Source organism: Notolepis coatsorum (assembly GCF_963971535.1).
Source record: "Notolepis coatsorum genome assembly, chromosome: 3".
NCBI lineage: Eukaryota > Metazoa > Chordata > Actinopteri > Aulopiformes > Paralepididae > Notolepis > Notolepis coatsorum.
The window spans coordinates 18,330,932-18,346,425 of record NC_140167.1 but is presented as its reverse complement, the minus strand read 5'-3'; the positions used below and the strand labels follow the sequence as shown (position 1 = coordinate 18,346,425).

The 15,494-nt window shown below is 46.2% G+C and overlaps 1 protein-coding gene across 10 annotated transcripts in view; it reads left to right on the top strand.

Annotated features, from left to right (window-relative positions):
* The window catches only part of letm1 (leucine zipper-EF-hand containing transmembrane protein 1), a 50,903-nt gene that overhangs the window by 18,519 nt on the left and 16,890 nt on the right, over nt 1–15,494 (top strand). For all 10 annotated transcript variants that reach the window (XM_084310901.1, XM_084310894.1, XM_084310902.1 and 7 more), the window contains exons 2-6: nt 109–169; nt 817–1,471; nt 10,437–10,580; nt 14,218–14,355; nt 14,590–14,793. In XM_084310901.1, the coding sequence (XP_084167027.1) occupies nt 109–169; nt 817–1,471; nt 10,437–10,580; nt 14,218–14,355; nt 14,590–14,793 (1,202 nt within the window). The remainder of the gene's footprint in view (nt 1–108; nt 170–816; nt 1,472–10,436; nt 10,581–14,217; nt 14,356–14,589; nt 14,794–15,494) is intronic.

Below are 15,494 nucleotides of genomic sequence, written 5' to 3'. Positions count from 1 at the left end.
CATGCTCTCTCTCTCTCTCTCTCTCTCTCTCTCTCTCTCTCTCTCTCTCTCTCTCTCTCTCTCTCTCTCTCTACATCTGCTTGCTCGTCTTGTTTGCTGTTCTTGCAGGGAAACTACAACAAGATGGGGCCTGTTTCAACTGCACAGCACTTAGACTCTCTAGTCAAAAGTAAGTCAATTATAAAGAGTTTCTCTGTCAACAACTCATTAAGCACCATCAACTAAACTTTTTTTTTAGCCAGGGCCTGGTTGCAGTATTTAATTATTCGGTACCAAATCATGTTTGACGAACTTAATAAGTTGTGTATCTCTGTGGGCGGCTACGTGGCGTAGTGGGCAAGGCGCTCGCCACGAATGACTGAGACACTGGGCTCGTCAGTTCGAGCCCAGCGCTCCACATTGCTTTCAGTTTAGCTGGTCGTTCATACTAATACACATTGCCCGTATTAGGGGGTGGGAAACTGATGGGTGGGGATCGGGCGTTGTGGACAGCGACTCCTACAGGTCGGTTGGTGCGCCTGCGCAGTAGAATCAGGAAGTGTCGGGGGCAGCGTGAGCCTCCCACGCGTTACTCCTCGCCACTGAGAGATCGAGCTGCGCATGTGAAAAGATGCGACTGCTGTTACCTCAAGTACCGGAGGGGACTTGTGTTATGTATGACTTAGTCCACATTGCAGCCGGCTTGTGGGAGGCAAGAAACAGCGTTTGTGACAGGGGAGGGTTGAATTGGATGATACGAAATTGGGATGGGAGAAAATATAGAAAAATGGGAGAAAAAGTGGATCAAAAAAAAAAGTTGTGTATCTCTGTCTGTAGACTTGAGGAGCTCCCCGTCGGCCCCCTGGCCCAGCTCTCCTCGCCCGGCCCCACCTTCCACCTCCCGGACGGCCCCCTGGCCCAGCTCTCCTCGCCCGGCCCCACCTTCCACCTCCCGGACGGCCCCCTGGCCCAGCTCTCCTCGCCCGGCCCCAGCTTCCACCTCCCGGACGGCCCCCTGGCCCAGCTCTCCTCGCCCGGCCCCACCTTCCACCTCCCGGACGGCTACGCGGCCTCCTGCCAGGGGCTCGACGCACAGCGGCTGTACTGCGCCGTGGTCCTGGGGGCCGCCGCCCCTTCGCCTCGCCCCGCCCCCCTCGCGGGGGGGCCCCCGTGGACTATAGCGCGGCCGCGGCACGTGCGGCCCGGCGTGCGGTGGATCCACGCCACGGGGCGGCGGTGGGACGAGTCCAAGGTGGAGAAGTCCCTGCGCTCGCTGAAGGACAAGAACAAGAAGCTGGAGGAAGGGGGTCCGGTGTACAGCCCCACGCTGGACGTGGAGCCCGTCAGACGCACCATCGGGCAGCGCGTGGTGGAGGAGGTCAAGCACTACTACCACGGCTTCCGGCTGCTGTGGATCGACACCACCATCTCCGGGCGCATGCTGTGGCAGGTGCTGAACGGGCACCCGCTGTCCCGCCGCGAGAGGAGACAGGTGAGCGTCGGACAGAAGGTCACCTGCAAGGGAACGGGGCAGGTGTTCAGTGTTGTAGTCGAGTCACAAAATCTCGAGTCCCCGGTGTCCGAGTCCGAGTCCAAGTCACCATAAAAGAGTCCGAGTCGAGTCCCCAGTGTCCGAGTCATCAAGGTTGAGATTCAGATTCAGATTGTTTCTTTGCTAAATAAAACATAATAAACATGTTTCACAGATTCAAGGAAGTCATATAAAATAGTTGGGAAGATACATAATATGTCCCCTTTGATTTTACTCTCACCAGATTTAGAAACCTTGGAATGACCTTCTGGATAGACAAAGGCAAGGCGACTCTACTGCCATTACAGTAAATGACCAAGCCGGGTTAGGCCTGTTATATTATTTCTAAACTAATTATTGCAACACAGATGGAGAAACTTAACTCAATAATCCTCCTTATCTTACCTTTTATAAACCCCACCGCATTTAGTTTGGATGTCTGAAATTACATTAGTGTCTTTATTAATGTAAAGAACACCGAGATTAATCTAGTTACCAAGGCTATAACTGGAGGCTAAGTGGGAGATGGGGGTATGGCACGTGCTCAGAATGTGCTGGTAGAGTGGGGAGCAAATCGAACGGAGATGTGAGTTTAAATGCGTTATACCTCACAATCTTTCACAGGATGTGACCCGATATGACAGCAGTGACATCTAAATATCCTCCAATGCTAGGCACTAGGCAGTGACATCTCCTCCATTTAGCCCCCTTGCTAGGCAGTAGGGGTGTAAAGGTACACGTATCCGTACCGAACCGTTTCAGTGTGTACCGTACCGAACGAATACAACGGTATGTTAACCACTAACGACCACCCACCGGGGGTGTTATTTTCACAATCTAATATAATTATTATTATAATAATTTCTTTTTACAAGTCGATTATTAATTTCAATATTTATTTATTTTACCTTTTATTTTTACCAGGTAGTCACTTGAGATCAATGATCTCTTTTTCGACCAATATAGCAATATAGAATATTCGTTGACAGCCCTACAAGTACAATTAGTTACGGCACACTACATCACCCCTGAGTGGAACATGGAAAGCCAAACTTTCCCCCACTGTACCGAAAACCCGTACCGAACCATGGCTTCAAAATGTTTTTTGTGTACCGTTACACCCCTACTAGGCAGTGACATCTCCTCCATTTAGCCTCTTTGTTGGGCAGTGACATCTCCTCCATTTAGCCTCTTTGTTGGGCAGTGACATCTCCTCCATTTAGCCTCCTTACTAGAGAGTGACATCTCCTCCATTTAGCCTCCTTGCTAGGCAGTGACATCTCCCATTTAGCCTCCTTGCTAGGCAGTGACATCTCAAATAAGCCTCCTTGCTAGGCAGTGACATCTCAAATAAGCCTCCTTGCTAGGCAGTGACATCTCCATTATTTAGCCTCCTTGCTAGGCAGTGACATCTCAAATAAGCCTCCTTGCTAGGCAGTGACATCTCCATTTAGCCTCTTTGCTAGGGAGTGACATCTCCTCCATTTAGACATAAAGAAGCGTCACATAGATGGAAACAACTAGTAGTCGACCGCTGGACTGGGGGTGCAGGGATATTCCATTAGTTTATCAACTTCTGTTCCCCTCTGTTGCTTCATTATCAGTCAACAGAAATGACTAATTGAATTAAATGATCTGAAATTGTACAGTCATCATTAATGTCAATAATATTTAGGTGAGTCCCAGTACAGTGAAGTGAAGTCTTGGAAAGTCTACCCAAAAGGAGACGTCATGTTGAGGGAGGTGACAGACACTGGATCTACTGATCTCTACTGTACTTTCCTCTCGCGCTACATTAGCGCCGGTGATGAGACGGCACTAAGTGAATGTTTACAGAGCAGAAGACTAGCGGCGGACTTGGAGATCAGGGAGGGGTAAAAGGGATTTAGCGGGTAAAACGGCCCAGACATCTTGTTCTGTCTCGTTTAATCCAGGGTGTCTTAAATGTCGATGGGATCAATTATAGAAATTGGCTGCATGCTAATTGCCCACTAGCCACTCGCCACTCGCCAGACGCTGCCGTTGGATTACTACCTCCCCGGGAAGAAGAGTTCCCCCTTTGCGGCTGATTAGACCGCTTCTCCTTAAGCTTTAGCGAGGCCTAGGCGATACGGAAAAGATGAATATCACGATCAATAGGGATGCACTGATACGACGATGCTGATATCGGATATCGGGCCGATACCAGGCTGGATCGGTATCGGGAGTGTTTAACCAACACCAAAATCCGACACCAAGAGACTGTTATAACATGACAGAAATCAAAACAAAGCCATTTTATTTTATTCTTATACCACTTTTTACACATTTCATAAAGTGAAAAATGTATTATACCTGATAATCCTTTCCCAATGACCACAAACTAAGTCTATCGAATCAGTACTCCGTAAGGCCTTCCAGCCTCGTCTGTGGGGCAGTCGCTGACTGGGCCCTCGTCCTTCTCCCTCTTCCGCTCAAAGGCCTCCTCCATCCGGTCACCGTGAGCTCCGGCATGACGGTGTTCTTTGTGGCCTCTGACGCCAGAACGATGTTGGGTCTCTCGGGGTTGTCTTGGCAACGTGCTGAGGGAACTTGAGCCTCCTGTCTAAGTCCACTGCCAGTCCTGTGTGGCGCGGCCAAGCCCCTGATGTTGCGCTACGTGTTGTCCTTGGCTTCTCTCCAGCTCTGATGAAGCTGAAGCTTTGCTTCTAGAAGTCTGACCTGCTGCAGCTGGTGACGGCACTTACAGATACTCTTGAACACCTGGTCGTGCCTCCTGTGGTGTCTGCCCCCCCCCCCCCCCCCCCCCTCCAGAGTGCTCAAGGGTCCCCTTTCTCTGGCAAAGGGACTCCCGACCATCATGAGAGAAATGGAATAGAATAGAATAGAAATACATTATTCATCCCAAGGGAAATTTGCCACTACAGATCGCTCACAGTAAACAGTAAACATTTTTAGGTAGTCAAAAACAAAAGTCACGAATAACAATAGAAATGAGACTACAGTAAGAATAAAATACGGTCCGGGATATACATTTTCTATGTTATGTATATACATTCTAATATAAAATATACAGTAAAAATATACATTCCCCAGGTTTTTGTACATTTAGCAGTTTTAGATTTTTTAGTTTTATATTGATGCAAGTGAGATGGTGTCCAGCATCCGTCCGCAGTGACCGTCTTAACTTCCCACTCACTTCCCGTGTAGTGGTGTCATCATAACAATAAGACATGTTCATCCTCGCCTCTTTATTAATACATCAGCGGTGTGTTTAGATGGCCTGGGCGCGGTGGGGGCTCTCGTCCCTCTTGTCGTCCTCCAAATGACTTGAAAAGGAAGAGGTCATTGACCGTTGTCCTGCTCGTGACCTTTGTCACACATTATCCCCTCTCTCTCTTTCTCTCTCTCTATTCTGTCTAATCTCATTATCCTGTCAGTCACTCCATGTTGCACTGTTTAATAAAGAAGAAATGTTTCTGAATCTTTCAAAAGAAAAAAGAAAATAATCTTAAGAAAAAAAGGTTAAACAGAAATGACCCCAGTGCAGCTGTCATGCTCCCGATGTCTTTGTTCCCCCGACGTCAGTGACGTCTCCCTTTTCAGATCCTCCTAGTCTCCCTCTCTAGGAAGTAGCAATCTGTGCCTGTCTGAACTGTGGGACGCTGCCCCTAGATTGCATTACCGTCTGCCTCCAGCAATATGAGGAAACATGAGGAGTGTTGTCAGCGACAGGGATCCAGACGGAGCTGGGCTGTGATCTAGTGAATTCTAATGCTTACTGCCGGTCCTCTTATCTATTCTTTGCTAAGGTACTAGAGGTAGAATATAGTTGAAGGGAATATCTGAAGCTGCACGCTTCATGTACTGTAGATCACGCTTACAGTCTTTGTAACCATCAGCTATGCTCTGATGAACGTCGCACTGAACGCTTCCTTTTTTCAGGCCCAATCCGGATTTCGTTTTTCCCTATAAATGTGGGATGTGTATTCGCATAGATTATGTACACGCCAACATTATGGGAAATGAGCTCACCGTCGTCTTCTCCAGAGTCGGACAAGAAGATGGATACCAATTTCCTCTCCGGCTGCAAGCTAGCCTCGCTTCGCACAAATGAATGGAAGCGGATACAGACCACTAGCCTAGCTTAAAATTATTAACCCGTGGTAAATCAGTATATACTGTAGATCTATAGTGTTTACAAACATTACACACATCTTTTTTTACAGCCACAAAATACAGCAAATACAACTTGAAACAAATTGTATTTGGACGCTCCTGGTCTGGACTCCTGGTCTGGACTCCTGGTCTGGACTCCTGGTCTGGACTCCTGGTCTGGACTCCTGGTCTGGACTCCTGGTCTGGACTCCTGCTCGGGGCTCCTGGTCTGGACTCCTGGTCTGGACTCCTGGTCTGGACTCCTGGTCTGGACTCCTGGTCTGGACTCCTGGTCTGGACTCCTGCTCGGGGCTCCTGCTCGGGGCTCCTGGTCTGGACTCCTGGTCTGGGCTCCTGGTCTGGACTCCTGGTCTGGGCTCCTGGTCTGGACTCCTGGTCTGGACTCCTGGTCTGGACTCCTGGTCTGGACTCCTGCTCGGGGCTCCTGGTCTGGACTCCTGGTCTGGGCTCCTGGTCTGGGCTCCTGGTCTGGGCTCCTGGTCGGGGCTCCTGGTCTGGGCTCCTGGTCTGGGCTCCTGCTCGGGGCTCCTGCTCGGGGCTCCTGCTCGGGGCTCCTGGTCTGGACTCCTGGTCTGGGCTCCTGGTCTGGACTCCTGGTCGGGACTCCTGGTCTGGACTCCTGGTCTGGACTCCTGGTCTGGACTCCTGGTCGGGACTCCTGGTCTGGGCTCCTGGTCTGGACTCCTGGTCTGGACTCCTGGTCGGGACTCCTGGTCTGGACTCCTGCTCGGGGCTCCTGGTCTGGGCTCCTGGTCTGGACTCCTGGTCTGGGCTCCTGGTCTGGACTCCTGGTCGGGGCTCCTGGTCTGGACTCCTGGTCTGGGCTCCTGGTCTGGACTCCTGGTCGGGGCTCCTGGTCTGGACTCCTGGTCTGGACTCCTGGTCTGGGCTCCTGGTCTGGGCTCCTGGTCTGGGCTCCTGGTCTGGACTCCTGGTCTGGGCTCCTGGTCTGGACTCCTGGTCTGGGCTCCTGGTCTGGACTCCTGGTCGGGGCTCCTGCTCGGGGCTCCTGGTCTGGACTCCTGGTCGGGGCTCCTGGTCTGGACTCCTGGTCTGGGCTCCTGGTCGGGGCTCCTGCTCGGGGCTCCTGGTCTGGACTCCTGGTCTGGGCTCCTGGTCGGGGCTCCTCCAGGCAAGATGTCACGGGAGGTTACATTTTGGAGGGATGCCCGGGTTTCCAGGGAAGTAACGTGATGCGGGTGCTGTGGGCGTCTGTGTGTCCTCACAGGAGCAGGGCAGAGAGGGGAGGTCATGTAGGTCCACATTGTGTTCACAAACTTCACACCTCCCGTGACGGCCATAGGTTAGGCATAGCACAGATGGCTGGCGAGACGCGAACAGTACACTTGTTTATATTGGGATGTTTAGCAGGGGCTCCCTGGCGGTTGCGCGGGTAAAGTGCCCTTTGCGCTATGACTGAGGTGTGTGTGCGTGTGTGCGTGTGTGTGTGTGTGTGTGTGTGTGAGAGTGTCTGTCTCATGCTATGGAGGTTGGTCCTGTGTACTGCAGGGTGCATGGAGCTTGGATTTCTATGTTATTACACAGAAGTTACTCTAGTTTGTGTTCTCTCTCTCTCTCTCTCTCTCTCTCTCTCTCTCTCTCTCTCTCTAGTGCGTGCATGCCCTCGTTTGTAGTGGCATTAAAACTGCCACTGATTTTATTCCTTTTTCAAAAGAAAATACACCTTGCACAGAATGTTTGTGTCGCTACGTGCAAACCAATGGTATATATCAATATGAGAAGGAGAACAAGAACATAATCATTTGGTGTCTTATTATTCGATCTTGTAAACAAGTCACAGTAGAACAGTAATAGCATGCTTTTCCAGTGTTTACCTTCTCTACCACTGCACAGAAATTGAGCATTATCTTTTTTGAAAGTGGTTACCAATGGTTACAGGCAGCAGTACTGGAAGAAGGAGAACCACACAAACATGCAAGGCCTCCATTGAGACTAATCGGTAGGCGATTCTGAGAAAAGATCAGACTTCTCCCCAGAGGAATGGCTCAGTGGGAGGGTCAAGCGATGCAAGCAGTAGAATCATACTTTAAGTCAAACATTTTCAAAATAAAGGTCCTCAAGTCTATACGATACATTTTCGTGAACAAGAAAGTATAAAAGTGCAATAAATGCAGAGAATATAGTGTAGAGGTTTGATCATTTTTAGATACGATATTTTATACTGATTTAAGGCTTACACGAGTAAGTAGGCTAATCCAGCTTTACTCGGCACTAAGGAGGCCAAGTCGAATGTGACCATCTTCAAATCTCGTTCATGCCACAGAAACGCAATAGACATCGACAGCAAATGACTTGAAATGCACAACTGCTGCCTGCCTTACTGCCGTTGGCTCGCAAAAATCTGCCATTTCGACTGCAAAGTTTTAATTGTGAAGCACAATAAACACTATGAAAAAATAAACACGCCGAGACACTAAAACTAACCTCTGGATGCTAAGGGATCATCGCAAGAGTTACACACTGAGGGAACCTTATATGGACTCCCAATACCTTTTTATTGACTGTGTTTGAAGAGCACGACCAGTCCATTTAGATAGAATAGGCCGACGTAAAAAGGGGGCGGTAATGAAATGTGAAACTACATCAATGTGTTGTGCTGAATGTCGATAACAATTTTTTTTGCTGGTGCTACAAAACGTCTCATTTAAAGGGTAGAGAGCACACTTTAAGAAGTGAAATCCTAGCCTCACTCCCTCACTTAGTCCTCCTGCTCCTGCATAATGCTAATGGTGACCGGTCAGGACCACATTACTCCCCATCTGCACCTTTTCAGATGCAGTGGACTCCCTCCCTCCCTCCCTCTCCAGCCCTCATACAGCACCATTCATCTAACCTGGCCTGCCACTGTCCCCTTAATCCCTCCTGTTCTCACATCCACTCACTTATCATACCCAGGCTTCTGTTAAAAGGGGTCGGGCGTTCTTTCATTTTAATATGCCGTCCCCCTCCTCCTCCTCCTCCTCCCCCCTCCCTCCCTCCATCTTTGATGTGGAATTCTGGGAGGTGCTATACATGTCAATAGGACAGCGGACAAAAGCCTTTTCACAGAGGCCCCCGGGCCCAAGTCCTTCCCCCTGCCTGGTTGGGTGATCTGCAGGTGGAAGAGGGAGCCTCGAGCTGTGGCTAAACTCCCCCCTCAGGGGGGGGGGCATCTCCGTAGAGGTCCTTATTCCCATTGTTTCCCCCGGGGATGGTCAGCAGGCTTAAGCCGCGATCGGAGGACGGTCGGTCATGATGATGCGTTTGTCCGGTGTTAGTGTCTTTTTTCTTTTTTTATATATACTATACTACTTTGAGTTTGTTTTAGTCGGTGAGCCTTGCGAGAGGGAGAATGTTCAGCATAGTCTGAACCGGCACCATGTAAATGACACCTGGGTGAATTAGGAGGGTTCTGTTGCCACGGTGATGTATGGACACAGGGGTCACAGAAGTGCTGACTGTTGAAACCACTATTAGAGGGATTGAGGGGGGGGTGATTGTAGGAGCGGACAAAGGGCGATGAGGAGAACATTTTCACTGTGTGCCCCCCCCCCCCCCCCCCCCCCCTGTTTCTGGACTCCCTGTTGCTGCCCTCTGCTGGGGGCTTGTACAAACTACATGTTAGTGAGTAGGACTGGGTGGGTGGGTAGGTGTAGGTAGGTAGGTATTTATTTAGACAACAAAACATATACAGATCATTACATCACATGTTTGCTTTTGTCAAGGATAGGAACGAAAAAGCCAATGACTTATTTACATCGTTGTCCCTGGAAGTCAATATTCCAATGTACAGTTTTGCTTGTACAGTTGTACAGTGTCCCACCCCCCCCCCCCCCACCTACCCTCCAATGTACAGTTTCTACGTCAAATGTATATACTCCCTTTTTTAGACCCCTTTTGTATCACAAACAGTACTGTATTTGCAAATCTGATAAGTCATAAATGTATAGATGTAGCAGTACTGTCTATCTGTATGTCGTGTATGTCATATGTTATGATGAATTGAAAATGGGGGACCCTGATGTAAACAAGATGAAAGTCTTTCTCTGGTCTGCATCCCCTTAACAATTGTATGTATTGAGCTGTACTGTACTGTACCCATTCTGCAATCTGTTAATAAAGTTTTCAATCAATCAATCAATCAATCAATCAATCAATGCTCGGTACATACACATCACTTCACATCTAATCAAATAGACTGGAGAGCATTCAACAAATATCCACAGTTCCTCAGAATGTCTCGACATATTCTGACTTCATCTCTTCCTGGGATGAATGTACACACACATACATACATACATACATACATACATACCGTAGTATACATACATACATACATACATACATACATACATACATACCGTAGTATACATACATACATAGACATGGCTGGGTGCCTGAAAATGTCCAGGGAATGGGCCCTCCCCAAACCTGGTTAACGCATATCATATATCAAACATACATTTATTGCTGGCTTCCATGGGCCACCCTAGCAGCTGGGCCCCAGAATCCCCCCCCCCCCCCCTATGGATGGCCCTGCGCATGCACACAGACACACACGCATACACAGACACATACACATACACACACACATACACACACACACACACACACACACACACACACACACACCCACAGTCCACACACAGAAGACAACTCCTTCTGAGCACTTCAGATATAAGAATTGTACCTGAGATAATAATGAGATAACAAGTGCACAGTCACTCTTCACAAAGCTAACCGCAGGCTTCCTGAATGTTGTCCCCAGTTCCTCAGGACGTGCGCAGACATCTTCAGGCTCCTCCCCTTCCTGGTGTTCATCATCGTCCCCTTCATGGAGTTCCTCCTCCCCGTCGCTCTCAAGCTCTTCCCCAACATGCTGCCGTCCACCTTCGAGACTCAGTCCAAGAAGGTAGGGGAGGCACCATGTATATACAGACCCTCATCTGCACACCGTTTCTTACTTTCTCTTTATTCTTATATTCGCAGTTAATTATATTGTTTACACTGTTTTTTTTTTTTTATCTTTACTATAATTGTATTGCCTATATTTATGTTTTTGTACTATTACCCTGCCCATACCTGTACCTCCCCTCCCCCCTCCCCCAAGCTGCTGTGACGCCCGGATTTCCCCCAAGGGGATCGATAAAGGAATATCTTATCTTATCTTATATATCGGTAACCAAAATATACAAAGAGAGTGTGTATTCTAATGCTAGGTTTCACTTTGTCCACCATTATCTCCTCAACTGTGGAATTCTGGACTTAATGATATCTAATAGGGATACAGGATATATCAGACTTAATGATATCTAATAGGGATACAGGATATATCAGACTTAATGATATCTAATAGGGATACAGGATATATCAGACTTAATGATATCTAATAGGGATACAGGATATATCAGACTTAATGATATCTAATAGGGATACAGGATATATCAGACTTAATGATATCTAATAGGGATACAGGATATATCAGACGTAATGATATCTAATAGGGATACAGGATATATCAGACTTAATGATATCTAATAGGGATACAGGATATATCGGACTTAATGATATCTAATAGGGATACAGGATATATCAGACTTAATGATATCTAATAGGGATACAGGATATATCAGACTTAATGATATCTAATAGGGATACAGGATATATCAGACTTAATGATATCTAATGGGGATACAGGATATATCGGCGACCATATCTGCATTGGTTAATTGCCCAGCCCTACTGTGTCAATGTGAAGCAGGGCATTGCTGAAAAAGAGCATCCGTGCTCAGTGAACCTACCCCTATTTATATAAAAAAAAAAATACAAAGAAAGTTTCAGTATTGCAGACTGGATATAGCAAGTCTGGATTTCAGAGTTCACTGTGTCAAAAACATCATCCATCCTGGGGTGTTATTTTTTTGTGGGGAGGCTGGGAGCAGACAAAGAGACGTTTTCAGCTCAGAAATATCATCCTAGGAATTGAGGATGTTGTTTTGATGGGAGTGAATTAAACTGGAAAATATCCACGAAATGTTGTTATTTTCAGTCTGTTGACGAATAACACAAATACAGACATACGTTCTATTGAAAAGGCTGATTTAAGCTAGAGCACTCGACACATTTGCTTGACAGAAATCATGCATTTTCGTCAGAAAAAGGTGTCGCTCTATGAAAAGTCTCCCAGAATTGTGTTATGTCACAGACACCGTCATGGGTTTTCACACAGTGTTGTGAAAACCTGTTGTGAAAACTTGAATGAAATGCCAGTCTTGCCATGGATATACTAGTGGTTTCACTTCGGCTTTTGGCTGCAGCTGACGTTTTCTGACCTGCCACATGGAGGTGACAGAGGAAAGATTGTCTGAGAAAAGAAACGCCAACAGTCGGAAGCGTGGCATGTGTTGTTGCCATAGAGACGACGGCACCCTTCTCCAAAGCATAAATAATAAACGTCGAGCAACACTTTCATTTCCGCTGAGCGACAGTCGTCAAAAGTGTCGAGCGCCCAAGCATATTGAGATTTATGTGTAATGGTGTTACCTACCTTATTGTACTTATGATCCATAATGAATATATGCCTTATTTAATGGATGAAATTAAAACATTATTTAACAAGAAATGTTAAAGTACTGTCTTTTACTAGTATGCTATTTGCTACTAAATAATCGTCCTTGTCTATATTACTACCTACTATGGTAATATGTCTCTACTACTATGCACTCAAAACTGTACCACTCAAGTTCAACACTGTTTGATGAACATTATAACTCCTTCCAAGCACTGCAGACACAAGTGGTTTCCTTTCGACGGGTTTATTAAAGGCTTGGTCCTCCAATCCACCTCCAATCCACCGTGAAAACTTAAACAGAAACATACGTTGCGTCAGGTCAACACAAACAATAATATACACGGTATGAAAACAACACATCAGAAAAGCAAAATACAAACAAACATTAAATACCTCATTGGCTGCATGCTACATAAAAAGGGGTCTTATTCTTCTGTTCTTGGTAACAGTCTTGATAGTGGTACACTACACATAGTGGTACACTCTTAGAATTTAGAGAGCCTGTACAACTCGTCTCTGACCATTCCTGCCGCTTGCTCGCAGGTGTCTTAATCAGTCCCAGTCTCAGACCATCCCTGCCGCTTGCTCGCAGGTGTCTTAATCAGTTCCAAAGGTAAAAACGCGACAGCAGCCTAACGGGACACCATATATGACCAGACGTCAAAATGAATATATTATAAATTGTAGCAAATTAAATACTAAATAAAATAAGAAATGAAACATAAATACATTCTCAAATATTACACTTACAAACTGAAATATCATATAAATGATGAAACCATATAATGGCCACAGTTACAAACATTGTTACTTAGCTGCCTTGTACCCTTCCTGCTGACCTGCTGTACAGAACTTGTAAGTCACTTTGGATAAAAGCATTCAGCTAAATGACTAAATGTATTTACAGTACAATGATGCCAAGCTTACAAAAAAACATTACACAAAATGACCAGAAACATCTCTAGACAGACAAAACTGTGTGAAAATATATTCATCAATAAACCATTCAATCAGTTAAAACTTAATCAGCTTAAAACAGGTAAATCACCTAAAATACAAAATTAAGGTCAAAACTAAGAAAATGGTTAGCGATCATGCCTGGCTTTGAACTGTGCACAGGTTGGAAGAGTATTGATATGTTCCTGGACATCCGACACCACCTCTCACCTATAGAGCGCCGAAGGTGTTGGTCCTACCAGACTTACACTAGCACTAATCCAATTGGAAGCTTAATCCTTACTATAGATGTAACTGGATGCCATGCTACTTACTTTCTCAGACCATTGACCTCAGTCCTGTAACCTGTCCTGTAGTCATGTTCCAGTGCTGCCAGCTCTTTTTTTTAAATGTCATTTTACATGTAATCTTGACATTGTTTTGAAGTTCCTGTGACAGTAAAGTAAATAGATTTCTTATCAATTAATACCTAATGATCCATGGAAAAGTATTTTACGGCAAGACCTTTGGGGTGCGGTTGATTTGATTGATGTTTGAATGACATCCTAAAGTACCCACACCTTTTACATTATTTATTTTCTAAACATGGCAGGGACAGGGTTCACAATCAAATTGTAATAATAATAAACTTTTCATACAAGAATTGCAGCCCAAAGTTCTTCACAGCAGTAATGTAGAGATAAAATTGACATAGGCATAAAATTAACATAAAATGGTCATAATTATAGACGGGGATAAGATGAGCAGAGAATTTACTTTAAAACTTGTATTGGACAATTCTTTTGGTGTTCTCCCTGGAGTGCAGAGTGACGCATCTCACACATTGGATACCTTTTCCAGGAAGAGAAAACAATAGATCTCTTTAGATGAAATTAAAAAGGAAAGGATTTTTGTGAATTTTCATACAAGTGATAAATAGATGAGAACTAGGTTAAACTTTTGTCATTTCATGGGACTTTTTAATATGGCATTCCATTTTCAATGCAAATCCCATCTATACTTTCTTGTTCCGTCATTCCAGGAGGAGAGACTGAAGAAGGAGCTCCGGGTCAAACTGGAGATGGCCAAGTTCCTCCAGGACACCGTGGAAGAGATCGCTCTGGGGAACAAGGCCGCCAAGGGCAACGTCACCGAGGAGTTCTCCACGTTCTTCCAGAAGGTAGGCAGTGGCTCAGAGGGTAGAGCAGCCGTCTGGTAATCTGAAGGTTCCCGGTCCGATGCCCTAATAATTGCAGGTTGGCGTCTTGCATGGTTGCCTCTGCCGTCGGTGTGTGTGTGTCTCTATGAGTGACTGAATGAATGGCTAAATGTTACAATTTAATTTGGGTATTCAGCCTTTTTTTTTATATCCACAACAGTTGTACAAATCCTAAAGTCCTCTTCACACTCGTAGATCCGGGACTCGGGGGAGCGTCCCAGTAACGAGCAGATCATGCGCTTCTCCAAGCTGTTCGAGGACGAGCTGACCCTGGACAACCTGACACGGCCGCAGCTGGTGGCGCTGTGCCGTCTGCTGGAGCTCCAGTCCATCGGGACCAACAACTTCCTCCGTTTCCAGCTCATCATGAAGCTGCGGGCCATCCGCGCCGACGACAAGGTCAGCCGCTTATCGGAGAAGACGGCCGCCGCCGTAGAAATCGAATCGATGGGTAGATCATCCCCTTTCAAATCGACACGGTTGAACGGTCATATGGATGGTAGACCATGAAATGGCTGCCGTTGACTCTTTATAATTGAAATCGGTATCGGTTTGGTGCGTTGACATAACATACTGTGGCGAAAGTATCATTTGAATGAACATTTCAGTAGCTGTTGTTTCATTTCAGCTTTCTGAATCTCAAAGCACAGTCCACACGCATGAAACAATGCACCTTTATTTCCACCACAACATTATCAAAATGATATGGCAGCCATCTTGGGTGTATCAAAGCAGGTCACTTTCATTCATTATGGCAGCCATATTAGGTGTATCAAAGCAGATCCCTGTGATTCATTAGGAAAGGCCCTTTGATATCCATTCAGGTTCTGTGAGCGTGACGCTCCATTAAAAGCTCATTTATAAACGGCACAGCAAATAAGTTGTAATAAAGTAATTGACCTATTTCAAACCCCGCCCTCTTTTCTTGATCCACCAATCGCAACCGTTGCTTCCGTTACAGTTTCAGTTTGACACTGTATCACACGTCCCATTACCCTGCAGTCCAGTAATGATGAACCTTCCTCGGACAAGGATCATGAAAAGAGGGTGGGTTTTGGTTTATTGATTAACTATGAATCTACTTCAGAAAACAAATAAAA